The 12,301-nt window shown below is 37.2% G+C and overlaps 1 protein-coding gene across 2 annotated transcripts in view; it reads right to left on the bottom strand.

The window, feature by feature from the left end:
- LOC113512210 (follicle-stimulating hormone receptor) overlaps nucleotides 1–12,301 on the bottom strand; it is a 72,646-nt gene that overhangs the window by 23,845 nt on the left and 36,500 nt on the right. For both annotated transcript variants that reach the window (XM_031909151.2, XM_031909152.2), the window contains exon 6: nucleotides 2,691–2,762. In XM_031909151.2, coding sequence (XP_031765011.2) covers nucleotides 2,691–2,762 — 72 coding nt within the window. The remainder of the gene's footprint in view (nucleotides 1–2,690; nucleotides 2,763–12,301) is intronic.

Here is a 12,301-nt window from a genome sequence, read left to right as displayed (position 1 = left end):
TTGTGAAGCCCAAATCTGAAATATTTGCTGTTTATAAAAGTATATGTGACTATTACAGGAAAAACACAATGATGGTTCTATCCATTTCTGAGAAATTAGTGAAAAAAAAAAAACCTCTAAAAATAAAGTTATACCGGTCCAGTTCTTAAAGGGCCAAAGAAAGAAATTTCAAAAATTGTAAATAATGATTACTATTATACGTTTATTTCATACGAGAGATGTTATAAAGGTGATTTGATCTCCTATTTTAATATACATTTATTTATGTACGGAATCTTACGCATGTGAGTTCAATTCGCACCTGACCGGTTTTATTTAATATTAAAATAATCGTAGCCGTTCCATACATTTACATCAGCGGGGACACGGGAGAGGATTTAGTTCGAGATTAAGCGATTTCCGTTTATTCGCTCAGATTGAGATACGAGTACAGCGAGCGCGGAGCGTGAGCGGCCGTTGCGATTAGTCGCACTGGAGATTGATGGCCGCCTGTCTCCGCTCGTTGGATACTGAGACGCACTTTGTCGTCGATATCTAATCGAACAGATAATAACAGCCAAAGCTTAGTCGCTTAATCACTTTCATTACAAGTTATATTGCGCAGTACTCGTATAGACAGACATTGGCACAACACAATTGTAAAAATATCCATTAATCCTCTACTGTAACATACCCCGAAAGGTTTTCAAATTAGTAGGAGGAATTATTGAAGATTGGACGGCTGCGGTCCTTGCTATGATCGTCTTGGCCGTTTGTTTTTAGGGCTATGAATTACTTATTGGAATGAATTCATTAATAAATTATCTCTATCTCCTGGCTTCGCTTGCTTGAATTAGGGTACAAATTATCTCATGTCTGCCTAGGATATGCTCTATCTGTATATCCAAATTTTACCAAATCGCACTTGATGGAAAGTGGTGTGGTAAACGTCGCCTGTACACATGTTGTTGCTATTATTTCGCGACACGAATTACTGAATTCTGATACAATGTTAGCTAGCGTGCGGCGTCCATGTCGGCCTTAGATAAGCTGTAACGAGCATTAAGGTATCTTCTTTATTTATATTCGTGTTGTGAATATATTAATATTTCGGTTACACGTCGACAGCTCGAGACCAGTTGCACGCTCCGCTCGCAGTCGTCGCTGATAAACTGTACTCGTATCTAGATAAAGCTCCTTTATATTACTGTGTCGTCTCTATATCCCAGAGGTTTTAATTTTTTTTTACTCGCCATATTGTTTTGTTTTGTTTGTTTGTAACACTTGATTATACAATAAAGTTTTAAATTATAGGATACAGAGTTTCTAAGAAAAGAAAGAGTACAATAGCAGACTTTTTCCATAAAAGGGATTTTTTTCCAGTCAATGAATTTGAATGTCTGATAGAAATTGTGACTTAGTGGAGACAAAAAAATTATAGCTAGCCAGGTTGTCTGTAAGAGATTGCTTTAAGAGATAAGGCCGCCTTTTGTATTTGCACATAAATACTCCTTGTATACATCTCTACTGTGCGTAATAAAAAGTTTATTATTATAGCTAATTAAAAAAAAAATAGAGAAATAATGAATGTGACTTTTACAAGTGTTGTTTATTTTAAGTGACACCCCCTTCATATTATACATATACACACTCAATTTTAAATGACATTATAATCTCTATTTATATAATCATATATGTATATATTTATTATCTGCGTTACGGACTTCCAATATTTTTTCTCACAGACACCTTGCAAGTCATAGTTAGTTGACCCCTGGGGATCGACACGGCCCGCGATGCTTTTTATCGGTTTATAACTGTACCGTTAAAAGTACAGTAAACGTACAGCCGATCATTCATCACAGCGCGCCTAATTTAAATAAACACGCCAACCACTTTCATAATATAATTATTTATATTCCGTCTGGACTGATAACGACGTGCTCTACATTACAAGCAAGTGCTTTCAATTTCTGGAACCTGTAATGTAACCGGTGCAATTGAAATTGATCGCTAGTGAAAGCTAATTTACCTTCATTTATAGACATAACGTTAAAATTGAGGTCGTATCCATATCTTTTTATGTGGAATGGCAAGTTAATTCGTTTGTTTTGCGAACAATCTTCTTTGCGAGTTTAGATCAAACAAATTAATTGAATGACTGCATTCTTGAATTGGTGATTTACAAAATTACATTTTGCGTGTTATCAATTAAGACATATAAAAGTAACACGAGATATGCAGTTGTTATATGAATCATCGGCATCTACCGTCAGCAATTCTGCACGGACTTAAGTTTTTGATATGCTTATTTATTTCACTGGCTGTGTTATGTATAACAATTATATTATTGAATAGATTTTTTATATAATAGCACGATATGTGAGCGAAGTGAATTTACAGGGTACAGAGGAATAACACCTAAATCCTCAGGAATGGCAACGCAAGGGGAGGCGAAACAGTATACTCTGTTATGTCTATGGTACTGCTCATGTCTATAGGCGACGGCTATCACTTTCCATTAGGTGCGCCGTCAGTTTGTTTGTCATTCTAAATTGCATAAAAAAACACAAAGACAATATGGTTGGCAGTGCTATGGCGGGGAAGTGCCTAATACTTAAATATAAGCAAATTATTTAATATGTTATAAATATTACATGTATTTAGACTAGCAGTGGGATAAGTAGGTATAATTTGCATATAATACTTACAGGACCCGTATGGAGGGCGTGTTGGCGAAGGCGCGATCCTCGATGTGCGTGATCCGGTTCCGCTTCAGCAACCTGCCACAAACATATCGCATTAGCCGCGTACACGTCGCCGCCCGCGCCGGCCCCTGTACATTTTATTTAGATCTATTGTGCACGAGAAAAACAGATTCAGTCCCGCAATCGGGACCGGAACCCATGACTGAGCGCGCCGTGCCAACTGGGTCATCAAATCAATATATAAAGTACCGCATCAATGAACACTTATCGTAAATTATGACGGCTGAGTCGCGCAGTTCATCGCGGTGCGAAGTTGAGTCGTAAACTGGGGAAACAATGCCCATTACGGGAACTGGTGTCACATTATGGTAATTTGAAGGCTATAAACGAAACTCAGGAATGAAGTCGCTACCGAAATACCGAGCGCATAAACAATCTCGGTGGACCGCGGCACAGTTACGGCGGGCGGCCGCAAACAAAACAGGCACAGGGGAGCGGGCTGCGACTATCTGTTGCGGCTTATACCTTTATAGCCTTTCATTTTGTTTTTAATAGTTTTATTTATTTTGTAGAATTGTTTTCACTAAAGTCAACTCGGAAATCATTATTATAAACTTTAAATAAAAAATGTAATTTATAAATTTCCATCTATTTATTCGTCTATTTGCTTGTTTTATTTACAGCTTTACATGTGACGTAAATTTCTCACAAGGGACGTCTTGAATCATAACCTCTAAAATATAAGGTATTGTCATAAGAATAAACAGTTATTACCCTTATGGCATTGGTTAGTTTAGTGATCAGATATTTAATCTCTAAATCGCTTGTTTCTACCGTTCACATCTTAATTTTTTTCGTAAAATCGTGCAGTTTGAACATTTGTAACATTGGTCATGATTGTATGTAATTATTACGCGAATGTAGCTAACTAGCTACGGATACATGTAAAAGAAATATGATTATGAGTCAATTAGACGTGCTTCATTATTTAACACTTTATAAATTACCCCTTTTCTCTTTGAAGACGACACTGTCGACAGTTTTAATTAATTGTTTTAGTGAAATGTGGGCGTGACGGATGAATAGACGGAGTAGAAAGACTGGCAGCGGAGGAACACTGAGAACGATGTTAAGAATATTAATGTAATTATAAAAAAATAGAATAAGTTTTACAGCGCTACGTTATGTACATTAACTACTTTATATGAGATAATTGATGTCGGATAATATCCCTCCGTTCGCTAAAAATCACAATATCCGCCCTTTGTGGTGTACAACAAGTTTAAAATTAATTTCACGGTGTCTAAGTGAGCTGTTCAAGCATATTGAATGGGACAAATAAATAAACAAACTTAATTCATTAAAACTACAACTAGCTTTGTGTTTCTTGATTTCTCGAAATTCTTGACATCAGAGGACATCATTGTAATGAGACATTTCTATCCAAGGTTTATAAGTTCATCAATCCTTTAATAGTATTTCAGAATCAACATTGATTACCGCCTTTGGAACATTATTTATAGTCTTTATTTTAGAATAGGCGTGTGGTGTACACAAGACTGCTGACTTGATAATGACAACGAAAATGACTGCACGTCGTCGTGTAGTTTTGGGTGAATACAAACAATAATCGCCGCTTTTATTTAATACAACAGAATTGTACACCATTCGGACAATATCGATTTTACTTCCACCTCTTTTTCCTATCTCTGGAAGGAGCCCGTCTTGATATTTATTTTATTTGTATAAAAATAGTTTTCCTTAAAAGCTACCATTGCTTAGAAGTAGTTCTAGTAAACGAGGCAGGTAACTAAGATTTGTGTTTGAACAATTGATTGTAAGCATCCCTGAGTAACGAAAACGACTCTATTACATTACGAGTGTGTCAATCATGCCCCAATGAATATATAGTCGATAGTCGTTCTCCATTTCTTCAGTTTGGACCCTGCTGCCCCTCCATTGTTAACGAAGTGCGCTGAGTCGACACATCTGCACAGGCGTCCGCAGTTGGAACATTTGGTGCTATTATTTTATGCTATTGCTTTTTGCTTCTCGGTGGAATTTGGACTAGAAGTGGTCGAGATTGAATTCTGTAATACAGGTACAAAAATGATCTTTGTCTTGCAATTTTATCTATTCCTTCATGATCGAAATACTAGCCTAACTAGTTTAAATATCAGTCATTGGATTTGTTGAAAATATTCGTCCTAATATCATAGCAATAAAGTGGTTTCTTTTTCAATCTTTCCCAAATTACTGCCACATAAAAAGAAAGTGTTTATCATAATTTGATGTAATAATAATAATAATAATAATAATAATAATAAATCTCTTTATTTTCAGGTATATACCCATAGTTAACATTTTTATATTATTAATTAAATAAATTGTTATTAATCTTAAAAAAATTATTAATTAAATAAATTGTTAATCATCGATCAACAATCGAAACACGATTTGAAATCGAAACTGCCGAGCAAATAATGGCTTAGATATCTATCTACATCACCCAATATGTACGGTAACTTTTGACACAAACAAAACAATAGGATCCAATCGAAATCACATCCAATAGTTGTCAAACGGTACTTTTGGAACAAGAACCAGTCTTAAATTTAAACGAAATTTTAGCATCGATCCGAATTTAATCGCGAATAATAGATGGAATTTATCTTTGATTATATTAATAATACACGCTATAAAATATGAATTTTGCACCAAAAGTTCTTAATATATTTAGATAACTTTTGAAGTCGACCACTATCATGTAATGTGCATTGTTCGTGTCCATTAGTTTCAGTATACTTGATTGACATGGGCGCAGCGTCCGGATCTAAGTTCACATCCTCGGCGACTGCACACACTGCGAGGGCATAGGATCAACGTTCGGTTCGTGACCGCTGAGCTGGCAGTCTACAGTCTGACACTTCTCTCCTTCGTGCGGCCAGACGGTGCAATGATTATGGTCTTGTGGACAATGACATTCTAATTACAAGTGCACTCATATTAGGATAGACTGTTGAATCTTTTAAACAAAATCGTATTTCAACATAGCATAAGATTCTGATCTTATGCTATGTTGAAATACGATTTTGTTCTCGTGTTCTCGTGTTCATTGTGTAGGTCGTTGTCATATATAGCTATAAAATATTTTATTCATAATCATAAACATAGTCAATAGTCATAGACAATCAAATTTAATTTTCGATAACATTATTAAATATAGATATTTGTTAATAATTATTTACAATTTCCCCATCTACACCCCCAAACACGACAAAACATTTAAGCCTCCCTCGTTTAGACTGTAGGCCTAACTGTAAAATTAGTATGCAAAGCTTTGTATTTTATGTCGGTTTCTTGTCCGTTTATCTTCGGTGAAAATGTTTCACTGGTAGAGCACTCCCTTAAAAGGATGCTGATGATTTTCATTTTATACAATATCAATATCTAGATCATTTATTCGTATAAAAAATGTCATTATGACGAGTATTAGGCAAAGCGGTGGTTGCGTCGGAGGCGATAGTGTCGATGTGGTAGCGGCGGTGGCTCGGTGGCGTGCGGCGGGCAGAGGGTGGAGGGTGGAGGGTGGCGAGGTGACCGGATCGCTGCGCTGGACCGCCATAAATCAACAGTGAGCGACACGTGTCCTCGCGGCTGATCGACGCCGCCGAGAAGGGTTGAGCCAATGTATACTGCCGACTGGAAGCGACACTCCCGCGCACGCTGCGTCAGTTACAGAAACGAGCTCCCGACATTCCGCAGGTTTAATTAATTTTTTTTACACACGTCACAATTTGAAACGAAAAATAAAATGCTTATATATAAGTATTTATATTAAGTATATAATTTAATCGAACAGTCGCTAATATACGCTAACAAACGATAGTCAAGTACCACTTCGAGAGGAGTATCTATAAAATAATACCTACCTATCTAATAATACCTATCTAAATGTAATTTATTCTCGAATACGAAGATAAACAATATTGAATGTCCAGAAACTGATGTTTATTTTGTAATTTAATATCGCGAAACATAATATAGCTTTCAGCAACGTAAACCCTTGTAAATTGCGATGACTGTTTGTGTTATCTAGTGGAATAATGTATTATCTGAATTGTGCTCATTATGCTTCTAGTTATTTTAGCTCTTGTCGGCGGCGGCCGTCGACCCCGCGTCCGCGAGCCTCGCTCCGACCGATACGATCAGCTCGAGACCGGCTCGTCACCGCCGCCACCGCCGCCGCCGGCTACGCTCCGTACCGCACGTCACATCATATCATACATTATTGATACTTTAACACGCCCTCACACGTCTCACGGGTACTTATATTATACAGTTACAATAGCAAATTGGCAACATAGGATCCTATTATATATCTTAAACGATTTATTCATTCAAACCTACTTATTTCTTGTATATCTACATGTAGTATAAAAAAAAAAACTAGTGCTTGATTCTATCTCTACAGAAAAAAAAATTGAGACAAAATTTAATATTAAACTTAATCAGTTGCAAAAATAATTATCAAAATCGGTTCACAATTTGTGAATATATCGTGTGTCAGTGTAAGTACAAGAAATACAGACGAACGGAAAACTTTCTCGTTCTTAAAGCCGCTTAAAAATGTACATAAGCCTTCATTATGGTCATGTAATAATCCCGTATTAGTAAAAACTGTCATATGTCTATATTCGCTGTATTTGAACGTGGTCTCAATTGTCATACCAAATAAGTATAATAAGCGTTTACACGTGAGGGCGTGAGTTTTATTCTATTGTGTTCTTTTTTTAACTTTCAAGCAGCGGGCGGCCGAGACGGCGCGTCGCCGTCGCCCGCTGTTTTATTGCTTTTTGATACCGCACCGTGTCGATGCAGCTTCACAACATCATCTATCGTCGCCGGAGAAACTTAAATATAGTATACTAATTAGCTATATTTCTATTAGCACATCATGTCTCAGTTAAAGATATTTTGAACTACGAGGTATTTAGGACATGTACAACTACTCGAGTTGCAATTTTGATCACGACTACATTATTCTACCGCTTCCGTGATAACTAAAACTTACAACATATATGTGACTGAGTATAAATCACACATTCTACATATCATCTATAATATTATATACACGCTTTCATGTAAGTATACTGTTTACCTCTTGGTGTTTTAGCGTCTCAATTTTTCATGTTTGGTACACACGTAGTACCTATTTAGAATGGAGGATATAGGCTACTTTATATCTCGGTCAATCGATACATGCCGGTCACGCGGAAAACTAGTATTTACATAAAAAAGAAGACGTTGTCAACTCAGTAATATTTTTGTCTGTACTCGTATCTTGCTCGCTCGCTAATGTCTTCAGTCGATCGAACTCTCTATTCGAACTTGTTTATTTATTTTAATAATGAAGCAGTGTTAATCCCATGTTAATATTGTCACGAATGTGTGCGTAGGGATAGAGTTCGTCACTTTTTAGTTTAGTTGTTTAATCGGTTGTTATCATACTGTGCTGTCAATTCTTGTGAAACAGTTTTTTTAATATGTGATGATAAAATGGTAACCCCGCCTGCGCTATCGGCACCTATATGCTGGCGGCGCACCAGTGAGGGGTGATAGGTGACGATAAAAGCAGGACCGTTAGCCCATCGTGATGAATTCAACTAGAATAAAACACGATAGTTTCCAGGGAGAACCGCGTGGAGGTTGACCTGATAGGGTGTATTGCTAGTAATGGAGAAATTAGACCCCATTACTAACAGTCCCTTACCCCCTTATGTAACAGAATTATAGAAATGTTTGTTACTAAACAATGCCTCACCGACTGCAATGTAGGATACTTTTTATCTCCTCACATGGGTAATAACGCGTGATACAGCTAGCATGTTATAAATGCTGAAATTCGTTTTTATTATAAAATGCTAAAGAATTCGTGAAGACCGATCCTCGTAGGCAGCACAGATAAGTCCAGTCGCCTGTCTCGCCATACATCAGACGTCGGCCGCTCGAGATACGCGTCACCAAATTGATAGCTCTCATAAAATCCACCCAAATCGGCCATTTTTACTCGCGCCCTTTCGTTCTATACGATTCATCTCTATCGCATTTTACTACGTATTTCAATGACTCAGTGTAGATACTCGTATTTCTTAGTAGAAATATGGAGATGTCTTAGTATTCCATATTCACTATGTCTAATATTACTATATATAAGTACCAAGTGTACTTCACAGTGTGTTCGGTATGTGTGTCAATTCATTCAACCGTTAAGGCATGCCGTGATTGAGCAACATATCCAAAACTCTTTGCAAACTTTTAAATCTGTAACCTCAGGTATTTCCTTCATCATTTTCATATCAGCCTGTCATACCTTTAACTGTCCACTGTTGAACATAATCCTCCCCTTGGGGGGGTTTTGCCAGTAGTTGCCATGCTTAGCAGGCGGATTGGCAACCGCAGTTAGGCTTTTAGAGATGTTTTAAGAGGGACGCTGCTGCACATTCCTCGCCCTCCTTTAGTTGCCTCTTACGACAATCACGGGAAAGGAGGGAGTGACCAATTCTATGCGGGGATCACACGACAACCCCAGGTAGTTGGAAGTAAAATATTTACGCTAGGTTCAAAATCGATATACAGGCGACAAGTTTTCGTGTATACGAGTACGTTGCATAAAACAGTTGATGTGACTGAACAGTGTTGTTGATCGCTTGTCAATTAAAGTAAATTAATAAAGTAAAACATTACTACTAGTATGAATTGAAAAGAACAATTTACACTACACGTACTACTTATGAAAGCTGGTTATTGCAAAACATTCTTTGAGTATTCATTTGTCCTCCTTAACGCTTCCAGTGCATTTAAGGAAAAACAAGCAAGCAGTTGGCTGGACCGGTGCCGCCACGGGCCGCAGGCGACACGGCCGGTTCTGTACATGATAGCGCTCGCGCATCTGCTCGCATCTTTACACGGCTTTCACTATTAGCCAAAAACACGTAATACGGAGGGCGGTCCTTTCGCTCACGCATCAGGAGTCGATGACCCCCATCTGCGCAAGTCGTATACTGAAATTGCTGTCATTCCCTTAACCGTTTTGTTTCGGGTAATAAAAGGCAGAAATGGGCTCCTCGCACGTCGTCATCGATACATTAAAGGCAGCCGGCGTGTTTTCCTCACGCAGCATTCGACTCCGCGGCCGTGGCGTGCCCTGCATACTGATATACTCTGGCACGATATCGCAACTGCATCGTCGCGGAAGGAAGCCGCTATCTCGGACGCGCCTCGCACTCGGATATAGGATGTCGGATGTCGGATGGTGATATTGGCACTTCGATTGCAAATTATATATTTTACTCGGGAACTGATGCAGGAACAAGATAATAAGACTTTGATGACTCAGTCAAGGTCCTGGACTAGACGTTTCCTCCACGTTTGTATCGCGAATTATAGACGTTAGTAGTGATATGACAAGACATCTATGTACAATGAGAACCGATTTATTTAGATGTTAATATTTTGATTGAAGTTGTTGATATTATTTTATCAATAGTGATTGAAGTAGTTTAAAATATATGACACCAACGTCGCTAATATATAACACAGTAAGTTGCACATAGCTTCACACGAGTTCGTGTAATTATATATTTCAGTGCGCTACGTTATAACAATGTTCAATAACAAAAAAAACACCTTTTATAGGCTAAGATAACAAAAGATATTAGAAAGCATCTTATCAAAACCTATATCTGGAGTATAGCTTTGTGTGGATGTGAGACGAGGACATTAACTCAGAAGGAAATGGATAAACTTAGAGCCTTTGAAATGTGGTGCTGGAGAAGGATGGAGAAAATTAGCTGGAGAGACCGACTTAGCAATGAGGAGGTCCTGCTTAGGGTTAAGGAAAAGAGACAAATTATTAGAACTATTGAGGACAGAAGGGGAAAAATGTTGGGATACGACACGACGAACTTATGAACATTATAATAGAAGGTAAGATAGAAGGAAGGAGAGGAAGAGGGTGACCGAGGCAGAGTTACATCAGGCAGATCAAGTGTCGTGTCGTATCAAGAGGTAAAGAGACTCGCTGAAAATCATAGTGAGTGGCAAAAGCTCCACCGACAAGAGCGTACCTTTTAAATAGGATAGATAGATATGTTATAAAATAATTTTATAGCTCCAGTTGTATTTAGATAAATGTTTGTTTGTTCGGTTTGTGTTTGGCTAAGCACGGAAATGTTGAGTTAGGCTCTCTAATAAACGAATTAGGCTTGTATTAGTCGCGTGTAATGTTTGCGATGAAGCGCAAAGTGTACAAACAAATAATTCTCTTGTTCAAATCAATGTTTATTTGTCGCGAGAAGTCCTTGCGAGCGACCGCGCTCACGATCCTCTCTGTTCGGTGGCGACGTGGCGTGCTCCGATGTTTACTCGGCGCGATCACTAATTACTGTGGCCACAAAATCTACAAGTTTAAATCTATTATTTTTCCTTTCTGTTTCTATGTTTGTTTGTAAGTATCGAAAAAATAAAATACTGAATTTGTGCTCGTATTTACGTTGAATGACAAGGTGTTTTGTGGATACATTACACTGAAAATTTCTGAATTGATAACGCCGTGTACTGTTTCTACAAGTAGATTTTACTTCTCAAACAGTTTTGTAAAGAAAAACGGCAGCTTCAATAGTCTCAAAATTCATATGGGAGTTAATCTGTCGATTGCAGAAAGAATTGCTAAATTGTTTCTATAAAAAAGAAACTGTGGGAAGCTGTTTAACAATCATCGCAAAATAAGAAATGACCTGAATATAAATAGGTGCGCGTCATTTCCTTCGCATATTTTAAATCTATATTTATGTGTATTTATACGTACCGATACAATCTTCCAGATTCTTTTCTCAGCTATAGATGTCAAGTTTTCTAATGTAACAATATTTGCATGTAAGTATATTGTCATAGTCGTAGAATACTGACGGATCTTTATATGTAATCTTTGTCAGATCCGTCAGTATTCTACGACTATGACGATATGTGATTATGCAAAGAAAATCAATACAGACAGCATACTGGTTCAGGTACTTTTCTTAGATTATATAGATCGAGTATCGAGCCTCAAAAACAAGTCAACTTTTGTCAGCTAATTGTCAAATTAGTTGACTCGTTTTTATTTTAGTAATGTTTATATTTACCCACAGTTAACAAATAAAATTAAATATTGCACATTTATAAGACAAAATAAATTTCACTCATACTCGTAGCTATTTCTCACACAAAATTGTATGAAAAAGATGACCCGCTTTTCTTGAATCATTTGTATGGAGACACACTATCTGTATAATATAAGGTTCTTTTATTACAATATTTTATAAGTATTCAAGCTATTTTCACTAATCGTTCTTATCCTGCCATTCTAGAGAACTATGGCACTATGGTTCTTGCGTTTAAGTTAGGACCGACTTGATAATATTTGAGGCTAGCAGAAATACTAACTCCACCATCAGGAACTTGCTTACAGGGCAGGTATTTACTATTTATTGATTACTAGAAGCTATTCGAAAGTTAATTATAATACAGTTGTATCTACATTTACAGACAAATAGATATATATTCATGTCTGA

This window comes from Galleria mellonella, unplaced genomic scaffold (assembly GCF_026898425.1).
Source record: "Galleria mellonella isolate WM207_F2 unplaced genomic scaffold, CSIRO_AGI_GalMel_v1 utg34, whole genome shotgun sequence".
In the NCBI taxonomy this organism is placed as follows: Eukaryota; Metazoa; Arthropoda; class Insecta; order Lepidoptera; family Pyralidae; genus Galleria; species Galleria mellonella.
Note: the sequence above shows the minus strand (reverse complement) of the source record. Positions and strands in the feature narration are given on the sequence as shown.